Source organism: Enhydra lutris, unplaced genomic scaffold, assembly GCF_002288905.1.
Source record: "Enhydra lutris kenyoni isolate GAN:26980312 unplaced genomic scaffold, ASM228890v2 scaffoldscaffold55, whole genome shotgun sequence".
Classification (NCBI taxonomy): domain Eukaryota; kingdom Metazoa; phylum Chordata; class Mammalia; order Carnivora; family Mustelidae; genus Enhydra; species Enhydra lutris.
In genome coordinates this window covers 11,537,478-11,561,633 of record NW_019154139.1, presented here as the reverse complement: position 1 = coordinate 11,561,633, position 24,156 = coordinate 11,537,478, and the positions used below count along the sequence as shown (strand labels likewise).

General features: G+C 56.3%; 1 protein-coding gene across 2 annotated transcripts in view; it reads right to left on the bottom strand.

The window, feature by feature from the left end:
- The window catches only part of LOC111157586 (myosin heavy chain 9), an 89,197-nt gene that overhangs the window by 31,377 nt on the left and 33,664 nt on the right, over positions 1-24,156 (bottom strand). Inside the window, exons 3-12 of one of the 2 annotated variants that reach the window (XM_022519126.1) lie at positions 23,158-23,314; positions 9,838-9,865; positions 8,940-9,033; positions 5,926-5,940; positions 4,830-4,922; positions 4,358-4,421; positions 3,731-3,829; positions 3,226-3,369; positions 2,142-2,237; positions 984-1,102 (exon numbers count right to left, since the gene is read on the bottom strand). In XM_022519126.1, coding sequence (XP_022374834.1) covers positions 984-1,102; positions 2,142-2,237; positions 3,226-3,369; positions 3,731-3,829; positions 4,358-4,421; positions 4,830-4,922; positions 5,926-5,940; positions 8,940-9,033; positions 9,838-9,865; positions 23,158-23,314 — 909 coding nt within the window. The remainder of the gene's footprint in view (positions 1-983; positions 1,103-2,141; positions 2,238-3,225; positions 3,370-3,730; positions 3,830-4,357; positions 4,422-4,829; positions 4,923-5,925; positions 5,941-8,939; positions 9,034-9,837; positions 9,866-23,157; positions 23,315-24,156) is intronic. The other variant, XM_022519125.1, reaches the window with a different exon arrangement.

The following is a 24,156-nucleotide window of genomic DNA, read 5'->3' as shown; positions in this document are numbered from 1 at the left end:
TCTGAATCTTTTGTGGTTTTTTTTTTTAAAGATTTTATTTATTTATTTGACAGGGATCACAAGTAGGCAGAGAGGCAGGCAGAGAGAGAGAGGGAAGCAGGCTCCTTGCTGAGCAGGGAGTCCGACTTGGGGCTCGATCCCAGGACGCTGGGATCATGACCTGAGCCGAAGGCAGAGGCTTTAACCCACTGAGCCACCCAGGCGCCCCTGTATTTTCTGAATCTTAAACATTCATAATGGAAAAAAATAAAGGTTCTTTAGTTATTAGGGAAATGCAGTTGGTAGTAATTGTGCATGTTGTCTTTTGAAAACAACGTTCCTGGCTGTGGTAGGACGGCTCTGCTGAGCATCGCCCGTGGGGTACCAGGGACGACACCCCTAGGAAAAAGGACTCATTAATGTGAACTTTGAAGTATTTTTCAAAGGTGGGGTACAGCACCTCAGAGCCCCCCATCGCCAGTGGCAACAGAAGGGCCTGGCTGGGGAGGGATCCCAGCTCCTGGGGGAGGCAGGCCTGCCCATGTCGCACAGCCAAGGGAAGACACTGCTGTCTCTCACCACGAGACAGCAGGCTGTGGGAGCCAGCCGCTTGGCACGGGCTTCGAGGGCGGTGGATGCCGCCGTCCCGGCACCAGAATGAGTTGTGCTAGGAAACAGCGAGTTCCCCCCTTCACTCTACAGCAGAACAGGACGAGCCTCCACACTCGCCAATCAGTCCCCATGTCGACTCCATGCAAAGGAGCACAACATACCCACGGCCGTTCCTAAGCCAGGGGCCTGGGGCAGCATCCTGACTCCCTGGACCAGTTTTCTCATGTTCTCGCTGGGGGTAAACACCACTCTATTCCCTGAACTGCTGGGAGGGCTGAATGAGGGACCCAGGCAAGGTGCCCATCACAGCAGTGGCCCAGACCGGGCCCCGAACCAGCCACCGCAGCGACCCTGCCAGGAAAGCAGCCCGAACCCCCAGCCCGAGGGCCTACCTGCTCCTTCGTCTGTGCCTTCTGGACATAGTCCCGGCCCACCTTGATGCGCGGGGTGAGGATCCCTCTGGTGAAATCCGTCACGTTGATACCCAAGAGGTGGGACACTTTCTGGGCAGCTGCGATTTTTCAAAGAGTAAGGAAGGGAGGAGCGAGAAGTTTTAATTAAACCCAAGAGAATGAGTCCCTGTGCTCAACCGAGAGGCGGTAACTGAGTGATCATTACCAGGACAACTGGCTCTGGGCCCTTCTTCAGCCCTGCGCACGATGCCCAGCTCTCGCCTCAGACCCCGTGGTCACAGCCCCTCCTCACAGGGGGCCCAGGGCCAGTTCCTCTGCACAATCCTGGCCACACAGTTAGTGTGGAAGTGGGTCCTACCCACAAATAGGACTCGGAGGAGCAGCCCCCCCACCCCGGCCCCGGTGCTAGGGGGCGCGACAGCATACATCCCCTGGGAACATCTCTTACGATCCAAACACGCATGTGTTACATTTTCTCAGAAGCCCCAAGAAGGGCACATTAGGGCTGACAGCTTAAATGGGGTCATTTGCAGTGACTCAGGGGACGGCAGTGGCGGAGGAACAGATGTGGGGATGGCAGCGGTCCGCTGTCCTGACGTGTTCAGGGGGAAGGCACGCAGGAGATGGAGCGAGAGCAGAAATCATGGTTTTACTGACTGGGACAACTGGTTTAGCCTCCAGAACAACGGAGGGAAACCCTGGTCCACACGACCAAGGGCTTTTCTAGCTCCTTCTGAGGCTTACTCCCTGAGGATATGCCAGGGTGACATTTGTATTTTATTAAAAGAAAGAAAGAAAAAAAGAAAGATAGATAGATACAGAGCGTGGGGGGCCTGAGTGGCTCAGTCAGTTAAGCGCCTGCCTTTGGCTCAGGTCACAATCCCAGGGCCCGGGGACGGAGGGCTCCCTGCTCAGCAGGGAGGACTCTGCTTCTCCCTCTGCCTCAGCTCCCCACCACATTCATGCTCTCTCTGTCAAATAAATAGTTAAAATCTTAAAAAAAAAAAAGCGACAGCCAGCCATAAATATACATATAATGTGTATTTGGTTTGGCTGGAATTCCTGAGGCTTCTTCCAAGCAAATCCAAACCCATATCTCGGGCCCTGTGTTCCAGGTGTCGGGACCATGAGCATTACCTGTGTTGTCGGGCATGGACGCCTGGTCCGTGTTGCGCTCCTTCTTGAAGACAATGTTGCCGAGCTGAAGAACGCCCGAGATGACTCGCAGCAAGCCTTTGGGGGACAATCAAAGGCAGCTCAGAACCGGGGATGGGGTGGCTGGAATAAGTCCCTGGGTGGGGCCGGTCCCTCCCCCAGGGGCTCCTGAAGAGGACAAGCCATGAGGTGGGCCCCACCACCCTGGAGAGACAGACCTTGGCTTGGGCAGCCCTAATGCTTAGACCCAAGCTCTGTTAAAACTCCCAAAACTGGGGCACCTGGGTGGCTCAGTCGGTTGGGGGGCTGCCTTCAGCTCAGGTCATGATCCCAGGGTCCTAGGGTCGAGCCCCACATTGGGCTCCCTGCTCAGCGGGGAGCCTGCTTCTCCCTCTCCCTCTGCCTGTTGCTCTGCCTACTTGTGCTCTCTCTTGTGTCAAATAAACAAAAAATCTTAAAAACAAAACAAAACAGAACCTCCCAAAACTTCTAAATCTGGACCAAGAACATGCCTCTTGCCTCAGGGCCCACTGCCTAGTTTTATAAATGAAGTTCTATCAGACAAAACCATGCCCACCATTTATATACTGTCTGTGGCTGAGCCAAGGTGGTTCCAAGCCTCATGCCAGAGAACAGGGTGTATTCCCCCTCTCCCCCAGTCTTTCGAAAATAAAGCCACAGGCCTCTTTATCCTCCTTCTGAGGAAACAGGAAGGCACAGGCATGTCCCACCCCTCGCCAATGCAAAGGTCCCAGCCCTGGCCCCTTCCCATACGCCAACACAAAGCAAGAATGGAGACGACCCCAGCCCGGAGCAGCTGAGCGCCTGGCCCTATTCCCCTGGGCACAAATGCCTGTAGGGCCGCTGGGAGCAAACAACCCTAAGGTACTCAAGCCTGAAGTACCATTTTCCCACAATCTCAAGACCTTCCTCCCGGCCTCTACAGGACTCCCTCAGATTCAGAGCCAATGGCAAGCTCTCCCCAGGCCTCCCAACGCCTCCAAGGGTGTGTGATGAGCAGCCCCCCGCCTCCCCTCCTTCAGCCACAGGAGGCCCAGTTCTGTACCCATCTGTTCCTCTTCGGGGATGCCCATAATCCTCATGGCCTCCATGGTCTCCTGGAACATGTCCTTGTCCTGCTGCCCGGGGATGGTGACGTGCCCATTGGACAGGAAGCGGTATTTGTTGTAGGGCTCCAACAGGAGGTCGGCTGAGAGGGATGGAGGGCAAAGGCGGGTCGGGGAGGTGCCGTATCCAGCGCTCTAAGCTGCACTGTGACCGCCAAAGTGTGGGACAATGGGAAGCAGCCCTCAAGGCCTGAGACGGCCCAGAACTGCAGAGTAGCCAGGAATGTTCTCCCCTTAGCATGTGAGACTGCCCTCTACGGAGTCTCGGAGAGCGCCGGGGCCCTGTGACTCACAGAGCCAGACTCCACTGCCCTGGCTTTTCTCTGGCATGGTCAGAACAGAAGGCCAAGGCCTTGGGAGATGACGTTTCCATTCCCCACCTGGAAGGTGCAGCCCGACGGGGGCCGGCAGCCCACAGGCCAGGCCGCTGGGCCCACTACTCACTCTTGAGATGCTCCCCAGCCCCGGACAGGAGGTAGTAGAAGATGTGGAAGGTCCGCTCCTCCTTGGCTTGGCGGATGGCACGCGACTTCTCCAAGAGATCTTTGCAAACGTTAAGGAACTGTGCATGCAGCAGAGAAGGCACTTTCCCTACCCCGGCCAAAAGCAACTGAACCTGAGCAGGCGGCAAACGGCAAAATAAAACCAACTACCCTGGTTCTCACCTTCGAGGGGTACGGCCTGTTGAACAGCAGATCTCACACTCAGAGCCCTGTCTTTGAGGAGCCCCTTCTCACATGGGGATGGACAGCAGGACACTGTCGCCAGCAAGGCTGGAATGCCCACGCAGGGGAGAAATGGAGTACCACCTGCTCAGACCCCGCCCCTCCGGGAACCACACTGACAGTCTTCATCATCCCATTCCTTTCAAGGCGCAACTTTGTCTGGCTACTAAAGGACCACCCAAGTTCAGGGTCTGGGATTCAAAGAGCTGCTCACAGCACTCCTCCCAACACCGCAGGTGAGGCTCCCCAAAAGGCCCATAATGAGGGGGAGCTGCCGCAGCAGCTGCTCTCCACCAGCGACTCGTCCCCTCCCGCCCGGACCCCGGCTGCAATTAACCAAGGATACAAGTCTCAATGTTGGCTCCAACGATATAGCCATTGACATCAAAGTTGATGCGAATGAATTTGCCCTAAGGAAAGACAGAGGAAGTGATCAGAGGCCCCCCCACCTACAGCCTAAGGGACAAAAGCAAGAGACTGCCCACTTGGGAGGCCAGGGGCCCTGTGCCCACACTGCCTGAGTACTCCGGACTCAGAGGGCCAGGACACGGTCAAGAGGCTCCCACGCCCCTTCGCTGAGGCACACGAGTGTCCCCCACTCCTTGAGCCGGCCCCAGCTTCTAACGGGCTGTGGGCTACAGGGACAATCGGTGGGACCGGCAGGTAACCCCTTACTCTCCCCCACTGGCCTTCTGCCACTGGGCTGAAGAAGCCACATATGCAGAGCTACACCAACTGGAGGGCAACAGGCCAGAAGGTGACATGCACCGAGCTCTGGGTGGGAGCCCGGGCCCCTCAAGCTGGACACCGCTACTCACAAATCGTGAGGAGTTGTCATTCTTCACCGTCTTGGCATTCCCGAAGGCCTCCAGGATGGGGTTGGCTTGCAGCAGCTGCCGCTCCAACTCGCCCTAGAAGGGAACCCGGAGGGGCAGTGAAGGCCGCGCAGCAGCTCGGGCTGCCAAACCTGCTCCGCCAGGCAGAGGAGGACGGCAGCAGAGCCGTGTCGACACGCCCACCGTGCCAGAAACGGAAGCTTCCAGACGGGCTCTGGCCACGCCAGCCTTGGCCTGGCCCGTGTCACTCGGGAGCAACCTTCCCACCAGTCCTTTGGAAACCTTCACTGGTTCGGACTTACTTCCCAGGACCGACCAACCCGTGTCCCTAGAAAGGGAAGGTGGGTGTCTCTCCCCGCTCTCAAGATCCTGGGACAACAGCCCAGACCAAATGTGCGGGACGCCTCGGGAAGCAGCACTGAGAACCAAGGAGAGGCGCCATTTCTCAGGGACAGAATCCCCAACTCTAGGTACAAGGGCTTCTCTCTGCCCTCTGTGCCTCTAAGCCCCACCTGAGACCCAACAACATTTTTTTTTCCTTTTCACAGGACAAGGAGACACAAACTCATTTCATCTGTGTCCTAACAAACACTGCATTTTCCTCGCTGGACCCTGTCCCGCCAACCCCCAAGCCAGCAGCCAGCATGTCAGGTGTCTGAGTTGGGGGGTCAACAAGGCCCACTGTGGATCCCAAACTGCTTATCAAGAACACTGATGAACTCTACTTGTGGTCTCATGGGATGCAGTGGATGACAAATCACCCCCTTACGCCTTCTTAACCTTGGGTCCTCGGGAGTCTCAGGTTAGGCAAAACTGGGTGGTCCCATTTCACAGAAGAGAAAACGCAGGTCAAGGGAGCAGACATGATTTACCCGAGGTCACCCAGCACTCAATCAGCAAAGCAGGTACCGATTCAAGTCTTCTACCTCATACCTATCCCTCACTGCCACATCTCCCGCCCTGCCCCAGCCCTGCGTGGAACCCTGTCAGGTTCCATCAATTCTGGAAGCGGCCATCACCTTCTGAGCAGATCAGGCAATAACTGACACTGGCCGAGAAGAATTCGGCTCTCATTCACCTTAATACCTGGGCTCTCTCTAGGGGGAAAGAACATCACACGGGGCCAGGCCGGCTTTTGTATCTATTAGCGAGGCTGGACTCGAGCCAGGATTTTCCGGGAACGGCTGCCTGTGAGTGATGAAAGGGAAAACTGGTAGTAGCAGGAGCTCCCATGAGAGTCGTGAGGTTCAGGCACACCTGCTGCAGACAAGGCACGTCAGCAGAGCCCCAAGCCAGCACTGGAAGCCCAACAGAGGCGGGAAGGGGCCCGAGGAGGCCCTCCTCCTCCAACAGCCATCCTTGGCTGAGGCTCCCCCCAAGGGCACGGGAGCCTTCTGTTTTCACGCCACAAAGAGGAGTAAAGGAAGGTCAGCAGAGCCACGTAGAGGGGCAGGGGTTGAAGCCACTGGACACACCATCCGTGTGTGCTTGGCACCAGCAGTCCCAGAACGTGCCCCCCACCCCAACGCCCCAAATGGGCTGGGAGGGGCCTGCGAAGCCAGGTTTGGATGAGCACTGCTCCCCCACCCACTAAAACGTTCCTCTCAAAGCACAGGCCAGGCTGCTGGGCTGGCTGAGCCACTCCCATTCCTGTTTCCGCAGACGGATGGGAGCACGGTCCCCACCAGAGCCCGCCGCCGCCAGCCCCGACTTGGAAGCAAAGCTAAGGTCTCTGTTTTGGGACCGCACGCTGTTGCTGTGGAACGTGGAGCCGCCGGGCCAAGTAGGGAACAGCCGCTCTGGAGGCCAGAGCCAGGCTCCACGCACACAACGGGGAGGGCTAACGTCTGGGCTCTTCTTTACTGACCCACAACTGGGCACAGAAAACACCTCTATTTTTCAACAGTATTTGCATACAATGACATGAGGAGGTCCTGCTGGTAGTCTATACTCCTCTAAGATTTAGAATCACCCATATGGATTCTGAAGGGCTTCACTGGGTGGTGTTTGTGCCAGTGGCTTCCAACTAGTATATAAAAAACAGAGGGAGAAAGAGGAAGAGGGGACAACGGTCACTGCTCAGGCTACGGAGGTCCAACTGGAAAGTCCCTTCCCCAAGCTGCACCTTACCAGCCTGGGTGAAGTCTGGGACATTCCGGGGGGCAGTCCTGGGACAAGTGACCAGGTCACTGCAAGGGACAGCTCTGGCCCACTGTATGCTGTGACAGGCTCCAGAACACAAGAGCCATAAACCAAGTTCAAGCATCTCGTGCCCCAGCTGCATATGGAAAATCACTGTACGGCTTTGGGCAAGGAAATCAACCCAATTGTCTGTGGCTTTTACAATGGAGGGCCTGAGCAGTAATCGGAAGCCAGAAGCGACCCATTCAGTCTCTCCATCCAGAGACAGAGTGCCCGTCACGCACTACGACCTGAGACATAGGATGTGACAAGTTATCACGTTATCACCCCACCCCCAGCACACGTCGTCTCTGAGCAGAGTGCCCGAGCCCTGCAGCTTAGGCACATGGATCTCTGTTCTTGCTCTGTCTCCCATCCTCCAGGGCAGGGACTCCAAGGTGACCCTCCAGAGACCCAGACACATATTAGGCATTCAATAAATAGCTGGAAGCTGGATTTTACCGCAAATTCAGAGACAGGAAACCACAGCTAGAGGACTCCCAACCTCACAGTTCTGTGTTTAAGAAGAATGGAAAATGGGGGGTTGGAGAGAGGGAGTGAGAAGAACTTTATTAGTTTCTAAATATAACTCCTGACGCCCCACAGGAAAAGATTCAGAATGTCTTGAGAAGTCTGGCACATGAAAAGTTACTTTTGGTGCGATTCCAGAAGACTGTACTCATTAGGACATTTCTGCAGGACACACCCCAGGTCTGCATGCAAAGGGACACACACCGCTACTTACTGACACACGCTGCACACAACTCCCCAGTAAGGGGGAGCCACGGACACAGCGCAGGTCCCCCCGATGGCTTGAGGGGACACCTTGGGCACTTAGATTGCACAAGGAAGCTTAAGAGTGTGTGCTTGAGAGAGAGAGAGAGAGCACCACACGGGCATGCTGAAGACGGGATCACCCCCAACCCTGGGAAGCTCCAATGTGGAGGGCCTTCCAGGCGTGGCTCCTGACCGGCACAGGGGTGGCAGTGGGGGGCCGGCCATCCCCATCTGGTCCAGACGCCAAAGGCGCGGGGCTCTGGGGGAGCGGATGCCCACTCCACTACGCCTCGGTCAGGGCTCGGCACGGAGCCTCACGGCTGCCGTGCTCACATGAGAGCTCGGGGTCCAGCCACCGTTTGTGAGAAGAGCTTCAGAGACGCAGCCCCGTACCCCCGCTCTGCAGGAGCAGACATCTGAGAGTGCACGAGAGGTCACTGTGTGTCACACCCCGCCCCTTCTCCCGAGACAGTGAGCCGAGCCTAAGAGAACAGGTCTAGCCGCAGGAAGTGACAATGGTGTGGAGTGAAAAGCTGCTCAGAAAAAAAAATACATAATCCAAGGGCACACGATGGGCAGAACACGCATTCCCGGTGCAGAACGTGCAGTAAACGTGCAAGGCTCACCTAGCGAGGACACTGCTGAGTTCGACCAAAATCCATCAAGAGGGAGGGGGAAAAAAAGGGAAGTGAGATGACTTGCCGACTGCCCTTCCTCTCTTCCCTGGGGGAATGTCCACCCAGAGGCATCTCAACAGCGGGGAAAAGCGGCGGGGACTCCAAAGCAGGCCTGCCCAAGAGGCTGCAGGTCTCCATCAACTTGAGAACCAAGTTTTGGAATCTCTCTTCCGACCTCGGGGGCGGAGGCCCAACAGCCATTAGGTGCCGACACCAGAAGCACCGGCTTTGCAAAACCCCGGTGGTCTCCCGTTTCCGCCCCAACTCGGAAAGTTAGGAGGCTGGGGGAGAAGTGGACTGGCTACCACCGGGCCCACTCCTGGGACCGCCAAGCTGCAGCCGCCACAGGAGTGGGTTTGGCCTCTGCTCCGATCCCCGAAACGCTCCAAACCATGATCACTAAAGGCTCTTCCTCGGGAAGATCAGGCGCTTCCGTGTGAGGACAGCCCGCACTCACCTGGTCCTTCTTGCTCTTGTGTGAGGAGGCCACGTGCGCCAGATACTGAATGACCTTCTTGGTGTTCTCTGTCTTGCCGGCTCCAGACTCACCCCTGCCAAGAGAGGCAAGAAAGTTCTCAGGGGAGAAGTGGCCAAATCCCTGAAGTCCATCCCTTTCCCGACGCATGCTCCACCACCCCCAACTCAGCTGGATGTCAATGAGGGACCCAACCCTAGTGGCAGAAAAAGGGAAGAAGCAGGTAAGTACTAAGCTCCGGAATCCTCACTCTGGCCGCTGGCCGCTTCCCACGGCCCTCTGGAGGCCGGCCAGCAAGCAGGACATTTGTCCACGCCGCCCACCCTGGTCACTTTGCCGCCTGTGTGTCCGAAAGTCTCCGGCATGAGTTTTAGGCAACTGTTGACTCCGAGGTCAAAGGCACTTATGCACGTCCCTTCGAAACCACTTGGAGGAATGTTCTGTACCGTCAAGTCCCCCGGCAGGCAACGGGGTTTATTTATCTCCTTGTTAAGTTCAGAGGACCCAGGCAAGCAGCCCCAGTGCCTACAGCGGAGCAGGTTGAGAAAGCCACTGTTCCGAGCCAGAAGGGACGTGCTCTGGAGGGGCCAATCCGTTCCCAACCCTGCTTTGATGAGGACTCGTGGCCCCCTCTGCTACGAACCTCCCCACACTGTACACAGGCTTCTCTGAGGAGGGCGAGCCAGTCTCTGGCCTGAAATAAAGCTTCCCCGGGCCACGGGGCTGCCAGCAGCTAACCTACTCCCTTAGGGCCCATCCCTTGGGGAAGGGGCAGGGCTGGACTAGGACTATTCCCTGCCAGCCCGGTTTCGGGAGGAGACCTCCAAGCCAGAAGACACTGGGGTGACACAAGCCCCACTCCCCAGACGGAAACACTTACGTGCACAGAATGGACTGGTCCTCTCGGTCTGAAACAGAGGAAACATCCAGGTTAACTTCTGCTCGAGGCAGAAGCCTCCCCGTCGGGCTTCTGAAGAGCTGCCCGCTTCGCAGGAGCAGAAAGCCCGGCCTGCCACCCTCACGGGGACCCCCGTACACCGGCCGGCTGCACCGACCCAGGGCCTCGCTGGACGAGGGACAGGCACAGGTGCCTGGAGCTCAGACTGCCCACCCTGGTGGCCTGCCCCGCCCCCGGGAGACCACCTAGGGGAAAGCTCCCCCAGAGTCTGCAGGGGCTGAGGGGGGGCCTGCCCTGGTGCTCGGAACGCGGGGTGCAGGCTGACAGAGAGAAGGCCCGTGCAGGTGCAGGAAACACCGTCCGTCCCCGTGTCAACAAGGGATGCTGGCTCAGTGGCTGGCGAGGGCTGAGCAGACAGGGCTGGCCTCGCCGCGGGACAGCCCCGGGGTCCTGCACTGCCACCGCCACCACCACGATGTGTGTAGGCCCGGGTTCCTGGAGCCCCAGGCCCCTCTGTGGTGGGGAGAAGCCCCGTGTGGCATCTGGTACGTGGGGGGTGCTCCATGCCGCCCATCTGGGGAGGAACAGAAACCTGTCAGCACCACAGCCTCTGACCGGTCTCCGTGACAACTTGGGTCTCAAGGCCTGGCTATCAGAAACCTTCAGCAACGGTCTCCAGCTGTGACCCTGTCGGCAAGGACTGACACAAACAACGCAGTCCCCTCGCGCCGGAAGAACGGCAGCGTCCACGCTTCGAAAGCTAAGGCTGACAGAGACGCCCACGGACGTGTGGGCGGACCTGGGTCAGCGCGGGAGGCCCACTTTTAAGCAGTAACTGCGTAGACAAACTCATTTTCCCCCTCTTCACCCTGCCCTGTGTAATACCCGCAACTCCCTGAGGTCAAACCAGCCAAACCCAGGACCAGGCTACTTACTAACATCTGAGCTGCAGTGAGGTGCTTCCTCCCCGCCACCCCAAAGACTTTGTCAGAGAGAAAGAGCACAAGCAGGGTAAATGGCAGGCCGAGTCGGAGAAGCAGGCTCCCCGCTGAGCAAGGACCTGCATGCGGGACTCGATCCCAGGACTCCGGGATCATGACCCGAGCCGAAGGTAGACGCCCACCTGACTGAGCCACCCAGGAGTCCCATGGTGAGGTATTTCAATCCCAACTCTGGGTTTCCTTATCCATAAAATAAATATGCTACTAGTTCCCTGGCAGGATTAGCTCAGAAAACAGAAATAACAGATGAAGTGGGCCTGGCAAGTCAAGAGAATGAATTCCACAAATGGCTGCTATTTACTTGTCTGTTGTAAAGTCGCCATGGTGGGTGGTGGTGGGACTGCCAGGGCAGTGGGAGTACTAGTCAAGGACTAACAGAGGAGTACTAGCTGAGGACTACTAGTCGAGCATTAATATGGGACTACCAATAATGGAGTAGTACTAGGCAAAGAGTAATAGAGGACTACTAGTCGAGCAGTAATAGAGTACTAGTCAATCAGCAATAGAGGACTACTAGCTGAGTAATGGAGCACTAGCTGAGAAGTAACAGAGGAGTACTAAGCAAGGAATAATAAAAAACTACTAATCAAGCAGTAATAGAGTAATAGTCGAGCAGTAATAGAGGAGTACTAGGCAAGGAGTAGAGGAGGACTACCAGTGGGAGAGTAACAGAGGACTACTAGCTGAGGAGTAACAGAAGAGTATTAGCTGAGGAGTAATAGAGGACTACTAGTCAAGCAGTAACAGAGGACTACAAGCAGAGGAGTAACAGAGCCCTACTAGTCGAGCGGTAATAGAGGAGTACTAGCAGAGGAGTAGTGGAGGAGGATTAGCCCGTTTTCAGCAGTGGTACTGCACAGAAACCAACGCTGGTGATCTGAAGGACACGCTCACTGGCTGCCGCTGGCTGGCCAGGGCCCGCGCAGGATGGGACAACGGGGAGTGACTCATGGCTTCCTGTGCGCATGGCCTCAGGAGATGATTTACTGTTCAACACCAACAGACACCACTCAGCTAGGTCATCTGCCCCTTCACCAGGAGGGCCTCCAACGTGCCCCTCTCTGAGAGCTCACAGGGCCAGGCATTTGCCACCATCTCTCTTCCCCTGACTACGGGTCACTCTGGAGGGAAAGAGGACATCCAGACAAAAAGAGGCAAAAGCAAGCCTCACACTCAGCATGAGCTGTAGCTGCCCCCACCCTCCTCAGCAGTCCTCCCTCTAGCCCCCAAAGAACTCAACCCTGGGGGGGCGGTTGTGCAAGGGAACTCGGCCAGGCACCTCCGTGCACACACCCCACACCCGGGGCACCACTGCGGACCTGCTCAGAGCAGGCCTCGGTCAGCAACCTCGCTCCCCACTCCCCTCTCAACTTTCCCACAAAGCAATGTCCTTCAAGACCCTGCGGCGGGGGCAGGAGGAACTCCCACTGACTCTCCTCAGACAGATGGGACCGGGAGGCGGTGGGGGCAAAGGGCTGGGGAAGACAGGGCTGTTTCCATCACTTGCCCCCCACAGTCAGTGTGGCGACCAGCAAGGTCTGAAGCGAACAGGGCCGTGATTCCCGGCCCCTGCCTCCCCCGCCCCTCCTCCCGGGCTGGCCCCAGCTGCAGGCACGTTTAGTCACCGCTCCACAAGCGGGCAAGAATGTACCTGCTCGTGCTGGCAAGCCTAAGGCAGCAGCAGCAGCCGACGCTACCATAAAAGGAAACATTCCCATCCCTTCCAGAAGGAACCGTTTTCCCAGGGCTGTCCAGGCCCCGTCCCTGGGATGGCTGGAATTCCTCTAATTGTGTGAGGAGGAGTCAGATGCTGGATTGCTGAACAACAGGAAGCAGCAGAGCCCACAAACACACACACACACACACACAAACGGGGGCACGGGCGCACGTGTGCAGACACACACACACGCACGGACACAGATGCGCACAAGTACATGTACACAGATGCGAGCATGCACACGCATGCACACAGACACACGTCTCTCTGGGCGCGCACACGGTCGCACATACAGCTGTGTGCGCGTGTACACACACAGAGGCCTGCACACACTTCCATTTCCAATCCTAGCCCCAAACTCTATGCAACCTCCATCCGCTCCATCCAGTCCTTCCTCTCCTGACCTTTCACCTCCAACCCCTGAAGCACCAGGGTCAGCACAGACTCAAAGGGAACATGCCCATACTTGCATTTTACACCAGAATACTCTTCTGGGCAAATGTTTCTGCAGAGGAAAACCGATGGAGGCCCCTCATTTCCTCAGCTCTTGACCACCTGGCACCCCAATTCCACCTGCCTGCAGTGAAGAACACCGTGACCCCGTAAGTCTGGAAAGGTCTTCTCAATTCTTACAGTGGGTCTGGGCCTGTTATCCTGTGGTCTCACAGTAACCCGAGGCAGCAGACAAGGCAGGCACTGTCCCTGGTTTGTGTGTGTGTCTTCTCCCAGCACTTCTGGATTTGTCCCTGAGCTCAGAAGCATCTGTTCTGGGTACTGGGACCGTCAGAATTCTCAGCAACCAGAAAGGTTTCTGCCTGACTCAGTTTACTCTGCCACACCCCCACTGCATTCCAGCAGGGACCCTCCCTCAGCCTTCCCCACACCGTCACCTCGCTGCGCACACAGACACGCCAGTGGTCAGCCCGCTCTGTTCTGACTGAAGTCCTTATTTGGGCCCATAAGGACCGAAAGCTTATTTGAAAAGGCCCTTCCTTCCACCACACCAGGAGAGAGCCAGCCAAACAGGAACCCCATGGCCCAGAACCATGGGAGTACACCCAGCAGAGACAATCCAGTTCTGGGAAACGGGCTCCTTGCCGGGATGAAGGCATCAGCCTGACTGTGGTCCCTGAGCCCCTGCCTTCCCCGTCCCTAACTTGGTGGGAGTTGGGTAGAGACAGGCCTATGAATCTCTTTATCATGGTTTTTCACTGGAAGCAGCAGCCTTCCCTCAGATAAAATCTTCTCGAATTCCCCATTGGAAGAATAGAAGACAAATACCAGAGCTGCCTGGGTGGTGGAGACAGGGTTCGTCAGAACACACTTCAGATGACCACTGTCCAGGGGTTTGGAGTGGTGACAGAAGGGAGGGGCCAGGGTTCCGATTTCCACTCTGTACTCCCCTTGGAGATGACTGGCCCCGTGACCTCTCAGAATCAGAGGCCAGGGCCTCACCAGCAGGGCTGCTCCAAGGACTGGAAGACATCAGGGCCTGAAGCACGTGGTACAGCACAGGCCCCTGAAAACACTGTCCTTAACAACCCCAGGCCCTTTGCACCTCCAGAGCTCTCCACCGTGCACCCTTCACAGAACAAAAAAGGTTTTAAGTTATATCTTCAGTGATGAGGCCATTCCCTCTTCTGATTTTATTTTAAACCCCATATGTCCCAAGGCCTTTCAGAACTGATACACACATCCAATGCAGACAGGTGTCTCTAGCCGGCTCCGGAAGGCCAGCTCAGGTGTGAGGAGGGGAAACCTGACCCCAGGTATCTCACCCCAGGTAGAGACTTAGGCTAGGGACTTTATTTATCGCTCACTTCCTCACAAGAGGAGCTGCCAATTCTTGTCCATAAAAGGCCACAAGGCTTGCAGGGTGGTGACATCAGCCCTGACAGGAAGTACAGAAGGAAAAGACTGGGCCTGGTCCACCACCAGCCGCTGCTGGGACTGACTCATCAATCTCACTGAGATAAGGCCTCCCGAGGTTTCTGAGGGGCTGCTCTTGGGGTCACACCTGGAAGAGCACCCTGCCCCCGGGACCCCTCTTCAGGTCAACCAGGCCTCTTGAGCAATGGACATGGGCCAAGAAAAAAGCAAAGCCAATGGCAGGTTCAGGTTGCGTGACCCGCCCGTGTGGGGTGACCCATGACACACAGAAGGCCTCAACCTTCCACCACCCTGGGGTCGCTCACTGTGTGAACCCTGCTCCCCGTCGCCTGGCACAAGAAGCATCGGGCTGCCCAGGGCCCATTCCTGGACTCCGGGGGTTAGTTCTCCTCAGACCCCCACGAGTGTCAGGGTCTTGTGGGCCAAAATGCAAAAGTCTTTCACCAAGTTTGAAACGTGGAGAGACCTGTAGGTTCAAGCTCAGAATCTGGGGCTGGGAAGGCCCTGGGCCACCAGCAGGCCTGCCCCGGTGCTGTGGAGAAGGAGCCGGCCACTCTCTCAGGAAGTGTTTTGGGGACCCTGCAAACTCACGTGGGGCTCTCCCCAAGGCCAGCCCCCTTCACGAGCGCGGGTTACAGGTGCTTGGGAGGCAAGTCGAGGGGTGAGCAAAGCAGATGGACTGAAGCTCCGTGTCAGCACAGGCTCAGGGTCCCCAGTGTCCCGGAGCCTCAGGCAGCCCGCCCGCCCAGCCACCCAACCTGCCAGTGGCTCCCAAGCACACTGTGTGGTTGCTGGCTCTGTTCTCTCTGCCATACAAAGCTAGCCCCAGACCGGGGAGGTGCTGGATCAGCAGCCACCCCAGGCAGCAAGCAGCCGGCCTTGGCCCTGTGTCTCCACCCACACACTCCCCCAGGTGAGGCCATGTCTGAACCCCACCGAGGAGGCCCACGGCTCTCACTGCAGGAGGCCGAGAACGGGCGCCTCCCCCATCAGGCACCCTCGATAATTAGAAGCCCCAGGGACTGCACTTAACTCTCATTATGGCAGAGGGCAGGTGAGGCCCCAAACCGGCCCTCTCTAGGACAAAATGCACCCAGCTGCTCACACAGGTGAGCTCCCAGTGCACAGGCAGACCCTCCAGAAACCACTGCGGGCTACTCAGACACCTCGTCCTTGGGCGGGGCTGGGAGCAAGAACGTTCTGTGTGGGGCTGCTGCGGACAGCTCTGACAGGGCTTGTCAGGGTGGAGGGAAATTCAAAAGTCACGAGTGAGTGCTGACAGCCCACAGCAAATGCCGCCAGGACACTGGGAGGTCAGCCTGCCTTGCTCTTAAACCACATTCTGCTCAGGGAACAACAGGAGAGAGGCAGGGGGGCCCAGCTGAGTCCCACCAAAGCCCCAGCTCACGGCTCTGCAGAGGGCTGGGCCATCGGGGAGGGACTAAGGGAGCACAGGAAGGAAGGACAACAGGACGCTGGGAACACGGTGGACACCACCAGGCAGAGCTCAGGACACACTTGGCTCCAAGTCAGAGCACAGACAGAGCTGGCTTTTCCAAATGCCACCCTGGGAGGAGTTTTTCCAGGAATGCAGGAAAATCCCTGCCGGGAGATGAACAGCAACACCAGGAGATGCTTCCTCAAGAAGCCACTGGCTCCAGTCGCCTGGAGAAGGGGCCACCAAATGCAGCGAGAAGTGTGTTGGTAACTGTCAGGCCAGGCTTTGCTCCTGGGACACGATCTCTGCCCTTGGCTTTCAGCTTAGACCTTGGCCTTACTGTATTTGCCCACCAACTCAGGGCAGAGAACAGATCTTGATCAAGTCACAAAGTCTGGCTGGAAAGACACCCTGGGCCCTGGTCAGCGCGGGCTGTCAGCCAACAGAACACCAACGATCCTCAGAGTTTACCGCAAAGGTGGACTCTGGGCCGACAAGCCTTGGTCAAGACCGAAGGAATTTTACAGAAGCCACTTAGAGAATCCTGCCTTTCACGCCTGCAGACTTCAGCTCTCTTCTCCTTTAGTTTTAGAAAATCAGTCTTGTTCTCATCTGACAGCTTAATTCCAGCAATCAGGCAGGAGAAGGAAAGCAACCCTCTTCTCTGAGCACACCAACGTTCAGTCCTGACCTCCTGGCACGAGACTCGGAGCCAGAACGCGAGAGAACAGGAAAAACGGCTGGTGAGCGGCGTCCATAGGCAGCGGGGAACACGCCCAGGGAGGGTACACGCACAGCTCGTCTCAGCCGTTACAGACACTGCAGGTGACTTTTGGTTGGTTGGGGTGGGGGGGCCTCAGCAGGGGAGGTGCACAGAGACACTGAGCCACGTTTTCAACCACCCTCAAAATTTCAGGGCTCCAGGAGGGCACTTTATTCTTGTCCGCCACTTTAGGTGGCCCCGAGCAGAGCACAGCAGGCCTACTGGGTTGAATTAAACACCGAACAGAAAAGTAAGCCTAAATAAAGCTGAATCCTTGAAAAGGATCCATGAGCCACTGGTTCTTCTTCTAGAAAGATTTTACCAACAAGAGACCAACAGACAGGAATACGTTATAATTAAGCAGCCTCATTCTGAGGACAGGGCTTTCCTTGGGGGGGCCCCCCAAGCAAGCAGCTTCCCGGGATCGGCTCCACTGGGCCTGGGGCTGCGGGTCATAGCGCAACCCCCACCCCAGGTCCCGACCACACATGGACAGAGGACCCCTTCAGTGGCGCCAGAAGGCCACCTCCCGAGGGCATGACGTTTTCCTGAAGCCCCACCGAAGCCGGGTCAGCCCCCGGACTCCTGAGGCCTATGGGCCGTGGACGAGATGGGACTAGTTGAAGACCGCATCTGTCCACACACGCCCCAGTGCTATGCGGCCGCTGCAGGGAGGCAGATGACAAGCCATTTCCTGTGCGTGCTGCCACTGGGAGCCCCAAGTGTCCCAGGCTGCTCCAGGAGGAGAGGAAGGAGCCGCGTGCAGGAAGCACAGGTTATCACCTGCGTCCAGCAGGCGGGAGAGCGCCGGGAAGAAGGCCGACCTCGGAGGGCAGGGCAGGGTTTGGTCAGGAAGCTGCATTTCCAGACTCGAAGGGCACCTTCCAGACGGCCCTTGTTCACTACAGGCCAGCACCGTGCACGAGCGTCGCTCCACCCCTGCAATGACCCTCTGAGTAGGATTCACTACGCCAGGAGGCCAGCAAGGAAAAGGAAGGCTCGGGGATAGTGGCCCCAGTCAGGGGGGGAAGCGACAGAGCCAGGCGCCCACCCAAATCCAGGGCGAACCCAACACGCTCTTCTCCGCACAGCTCTGGCTCACAAGGCCAGTCATTCCTAAGACCAAGGTTCACAGAGGCCCAGCAAACTGGCGCCAGTGACCTACCGTGGAGGCGCCGCAACACCGTGTCACCAGTCAAAGCCCCGCATGCTCGCCCCGCAGCCCCCAACCCAGCTCTCCCCCCCAACCCTTGAGCTCCCTTCCCTGCCCTTCAGGAGCTCCCCAGGGGGCACGATCCTGCGGGGTGGGCCTTGGAGCCCAGCTAAGGACCTCCCTGCCAGCGGTAGGGCCTCTGCAGTCTGAGCCTCCAGGCCACGCGTTCCTGCTCCGGGGAATCACCCCGTCTGTGGCTTCCTCGGCCGCCTGTCCCGTGAGTATGTTCACAGTCATGCCTCACTGCACCCTCGAAGCCCTTCCCCGGGGCCTCACCCATACGGCACCTTTTAACTCAGAAAGGCCTTGGAAAGCAGCTCCACAGGAGCAACGGGCAGGGAGAACGCGAAGAGGGAGTGAGGGCCGCCAGCCAGCCGTCCTCCAAACAGCAGCCCAAGAGCGAGGGGCAACAGTGCCCCTGGGGGACAGGCACTGGCAGGGCCACCAGGAGACCCTGGCTTCCAGGACCGACTCTGCAGGCACTAGACAAGTCAGGGATATTTATTTCGGAGCCTATCCCTCCGCCCATGAATAAGAAGGATCACATTCAGATGCAAAGGCAGCACTAGAATTCTACTCCTTGTCGGCCCACGATGGTCAGTCCGTCACCTACAGACCTCGGAGGCGTACCAGACCCCGGGCGACTGCCTGGTGACCAGCCGCTGCCTGTGCAGCCTCCCCGCCACCGAGAGGCAGAGGCGGGGCCTGCACAGAGCAAAGGGTTAAATGGTTCTCAGATTAGCAGAGGCCTGGAAGGAAGGCAGACCCTGCCTCTACTCCCCCTAGAAGTGCTGGGAGCTCATTAAAATACCATGAAGTCACCCCAAGTGAGCCAAACCTGTCATTCCACCTCATCAACAGAGAAGAGGTTTTCTGCTTTCGCTGGAGAGAGGACTGTGCTCAAGCTGGGTCCTTTAATGGGTTGATTCTCCTCTAAGAACACCCTTACCCCCAGAGGGAGACCCCGGAAGGCCAGGCCCCAGAGGAAGCCAGGCATGCCATTCCCAACCTGGTCACCCCTTCTTTAGCCCACGCAGGGTTCCTGCCCGGGCACATGCCCCACTGGGCTGTCCTCTGCCTGGCGGGCAACAGCCAGTTCCCACTTCTCCTTCACACTCCGGCCAGCTTGACATGCATTTACTGAATCCCTGAGGCAGGAAGACGCATTAATGGCCGGGACAACAGATTAACCAAACAGAAAGGCCTGGGTTGGAGGGTGAACCAACCAAGTCACTACAACTCTGATTAAACCCAAGGTCGAGACGAAAAACAAAACTCTGGGCCCGTCTAAGCTGCCCCAGAACCACCTACTGACACATACCTGCCAGCCTTTCCACAGGATCCAACCTCAGCAGTACCTTCCCAGCCACACGAAGCCTCAGAGGCCACGCCTTCCCCCCAAACTCCCGAGACACCTGACACCTGCTGCGGCCGAGCGGGCACCAGGTGTGGGTAGCAGCTGGTCTCGTTACGTAGCTGCAGCCCCAGGTATCTGGGTACAAACACATCTCATCCCTCCACCCGGTCTGCCAGAGCCTCCGATGCCAGAATCATATACTAGACCTCTTGGTGTTCTACCTTCTATCTCCTAGCTCCACAGAATAATCCGGGGCACCAAACACTGCCATGCCCCATCCCGTGCCCATGGCAGACAGCACTCGTCTCTCCCAACATTCCTTGGCATCGAGTCTCGGATCCTCGGGCAGCCAGGCCAGAGGCACTACTGATCCAGGGAGTCGACACGCAATGAAACTAATCTGCGGGGCTCAGTCCAGTGGGTCTCAAGTAGGGGCAGTCCCCACCTCTGGGGAACATCTGGTAGTAATGTCTGGGGACGTTTCCGATTGTCACCACGGAAAGGGAGGGAGCTGCTGGCATCTGGAGGCTGGAGGCCAGGCTGCTGCTGAGCAATCCTATGAGCACCAGGACAAGCCCCTCCCCCGAGAGGATTCTCTGGCCCCAAAGTCAACCGTGCCAAGTGTGAGAAACCCTGGTGTAGTCTGACAATCAGGTAGAGTGACCACATAATTTATCATCCAAACTGGAGGCTTCTGAAAGTGGAAATGAACACTAGCAATGCTAACTAACAACAGGCATGCATCAGGACTCACGGACAAGCCAAATGAAGATCTCCTAAATCCTCCATTTAGGAGATGAAAGATGGGGAGGTCCCAGCAACAGGCCAAGAGCTCATCTCATAAAAGTCCCCAAAGACACCAACTACCCTATTTGGCTAGTATGTCGTAAGCCACAGACAGTTCAGGGAGGAAACTTTTTCCTAGTTCCTGTTTAGTTTAAAAAGCACAAAAGGACCAGGGTGGTCAGAAAGTGGGAGAGAGCAACACCGTTTTCCTGCAGAGCCAGTGCTAAGGAGCTCGTCCCCACTCTGCCCGGACACCGAGGCACCACAGCACCTCCACACCGGACTGAGGGCGAGAACCACGGCTGCTCTCCGGAACTTTCTTTACTGGTGAACCTTCTTATTGAGACTGGAGCAACTTCTGTTAATTAACTTCCTCTCTGCTCCAAGAACAAGAAATCTGTTGCTAACTGCTGTGCAGGTCAGCTGCGTATGAGAAGGGACTGGGAAATGTTCTCAGTCGGTCCCCGTGAGGCTCAGGCTGCACCAATCCAGCATTACGCAGGGGGCAGGGAAAGCCTCATGGACTGAGAGCTGGAAATTACAGGGACCCCGCATTTGCACAGATCATTCCAAGGCAGCAGCAACACCTCTGGCTTCCTGGGCCCACCAACAAATTTCCATCCCGGTCTCCAAAAGATGGAAAAATCCGCCCACCTGCTCTCATAATTTGGGGAGATCCCTACTTCCTGTCAAGGCCATTTGGTTCCAGCTGAGACTTCCTGGTCAACACAAAGGAAAACTCCGGCCCTCTGCTGACCCCTCTCTTTTTTTCCAACAACTTCCCCAACCTACTGCTCTGGCTTTTGCCCCTCCAAGTTTTCTGTTGGATAAAAATAGGACATTTTTATCTTTAGGAAGGAGATGTGCAGGCTGTCGGAAGACTGAAGTCCAGTTCCAAGGACTCCAACTGCTGGTGCCGTGCTCTACGTCATGACGTTGTTCTCGCCCCAGAGAACCTGTGGCTTGCTGAAAGTGAAAGAAGCCCACGTGCTAGAAAACGGTTCAAATCCAGGATCCGAGGGTGGAACTGCCCTAACTCAGCAGCACAGAGCTCAGGAAGACTCCGGGGTGAACCTGCACCAGGCCAATTAAGACAGCTAGGAGAAAACTGACTCATAGCCTCTAGAGACACAGACTCAGGCTCTTCTGGAATCTCACAGAATGTTCTCCCACCAGACTGCTTTAGTTAGCACTTTGAAACAGACATCCTACTTTAAAACTAAAGGGCTGGCTTCCTCCAGAAATTTTCATAGACATCAACAGAAGCCAAACGCTAGGCCAAAATTGTACGTCCTGCATAATTCATCAAGTCTGGCAATGAAATGCCTTCCCGCCAACGCTGTGTGCACGGTACGGGACAGCCGCGCTCATCACCCCTTCAAACCACTACACGGGGGATAAAGTTTGCTAATGCAGCAAGGTTCTTGACCACCACTGCCCAGGTTCACTGCAAAGTTTAAAGAAAGAAACCACGCACGAGTATGAAGATTCGAGAAACCGCTACCGATACGTGGTTGTGAGCATACAGCCCTGCTGGAAGCTGGGCCTGACTGGGAATTACATGAAAGGCTACCGCACGCCAAGCACCTGGCTGAGCTTGAGAATCTAAAGACAACGTGGGCCCCATCCATGTCTAGGAGAGAAAAACAAATTTTTGAACACCTAAGCCAAATAAAGTGTCACCAAATCTAGCCCAGACATCCTCCCTGGAGGGCAGGTATGCTTCAACCTTGTCTTTAATGGGAGATTAGGGACCTGCCCGGCATCGCAAGCAGCTGGCACGGGCAAGGCAGCTGGACACAGAAAGGCCAGGGACAGAAATGTAAGCAGGTCCGTGTGGCGGCCAAGTCAGGGGCAGGAGGGAAGCCAATTACAAAGGGCACCTGTGTGCTGCTGGTGGGTTGAGGGGTTATCTCTGGGGCCATGAGGAGCCTTTTCGAGATTTTTTTAAGATTTCAAAATTGGGGGCGGGGGGGTGATCAGCTTTACATTCTAGGAAGATGACCCTCTGCTCAAAGTAGAAGGAGGGCTCTATTGATAGTGAAGGTTAGGAGGTCACAGAGACAGTGCAGGTTAAAAACTGTGGAGGCCCTAACTGAGGTCAGGGCCACGGGATAAGAGAGGAGCAAGGAGATCAGAAATATGAAAAGAGATAAAATCTATAGAGGGTGCTGATGGACTTGAAAAAAGGAGGGAGAATGAGAGTGGAGAGTGGAGGGCAAGCCAGGCTCCAGGCTCCGGTGGCTGGGTGGCTGGAGAAATGGCAGCCAGGGCCAAGGGGCTGCTAATCCGGAGACAGGCCCAGTTCTCAGCCAGAATGTGCCGGTCAAGCCACTCGAGTAGATGGGTCTGTCATCCAGAGGAACACTGGAACCAGCAGAGAGACCTTGAGAGGCACCGATGAGCGGGGGCAGGGGAGAGGCAGGAGAGAACCAGGCAGAGGGGTGGGCAGAGATCGAGAGAACCAGAGAGAAGGTCACACAGGAAGGAAGGGCTTTCAAAAGGAGTGGTCAAGATTGTCCAACGCTGGGGAGAGGTTAGACAAGATAAGAACATGTGAGTACCATGGATTTAGCAACGCAGAAGGGAGGGTAACCTCTGTCAGACAGTCTGGAGAACGGCAGGGAGGCCTGTGGAGCAGACACTTCCTGTACAAACCTCCACTGTGATGAGGGCGCAAAGACAAACCACAGGGGGTACAGAATCCAGGAGAGATTTAGGGTCTGCTTCTTAAAGATGGGAAAAACCCAAGCTCGTTTCCAGACTACGAGGGAAGAGCAAGAAAAAAGATGTGAAAAGCGAGGAAAAGGAGTATCTGGCATAAGAAGGGGCCTGGAAGTGAGGGGACTAGCACAGACAGTCTTTACAAGAATGAGAAATTGTGATAATTAGGAAGTGGATTGTTGTTTTTTTTTTTAAAGCTTCTAGAACATTCTCTCAACATATAAACATGTCCTTTGATAGCCATTTGCCTTGGCTCTCTCATAGCGACTCAGAGACTGCCAAGATGCACTGTGCCACCACAAGGGCCATCAACGCTGATCAAGTCCCTAGATCACCGTGACACTGAATGTGACTGAGCACCTGCAAAGGTGTCTGCAAGGCCGGGGAAGGCAGGGGAAGGCCGAGGCACTCACCTTGCATCATACTCCTGTAGGCGGTGTCTGTGATGGCATAGATGTGGGGGGGCATTTCATGCCTCTTCTTGCCCTTATACATTTCCACGATCTCTTCAGAGTAGATGGGCAGGTTCTTATAAGGATTGATGACCACACAGAACAGGCCTGAATAAGTCTAAAGAAAAGAGCAGCAGACAGAAATGCGTTAGGAAGTCTGGACTCTCGGTGGTAGGCAAACTTCATGGCAAAGTGTCTGCCACCAAGGACCCAGAGTCGGGCTGACGTGAAACGCCCCCCGCCCCCCACTCCCCTGCGGGTGGAGGGCCACCAGCCCCGACTCTGCTCCTCCGGTGAGGGTCCTCCCTCGACTGCATGACACGGCCAGCTTTGCATGCCAACAAGCAGGTGCCCCGGGCAAGATCCACAGCAGGACACAGACGGCAGAAGTCCAGTTAAAAAACTCGGACCCGAGGACAGTAAGAGATGCGACTATCATCGTGAGATGTACAGAGAGCAAAGGATTTGGCTCAGGAGCAAACTGTGCAGAACCACCAAGTAGTCCACCTTGAAAGACTCTCGCAGAGATGTTCAAGCCTCAACAGAGATCTAGACAGATCTGTCTTCAGTGTCTTAAAGTAAATTCACATTAATTTGTGACTACTCTTTTTTTCTAATAACCTTTTCCTTCCCAGATCTTTCTCCTCAGCCCCCCCCCCAAAAAAAAAGAGAGAGAGAGAGAGAGAGACTCCTAACAAGCTGGGCAGGACTCCGGAGACCACCCAGGTGACAGGTGTCCAGTTGGGAGGTACAGCTGTGTTTAAGTCTCGAGAGCAACCCAAGCACCCTCTTCTGAGGACAACGTGCCACAAGCCCAGAAGCAGCCATGCAGGGCCGTGATTCACACACACCTGCAGCCCTGACTGTTTAATGACAGCTGAAGGTCCTATGGCAGCTAAAGGCAGGGTTGGGAGTGGCCCTAGGTCTCCTGCCACCCCAGTCCAGAGCATCCCGGTAAGG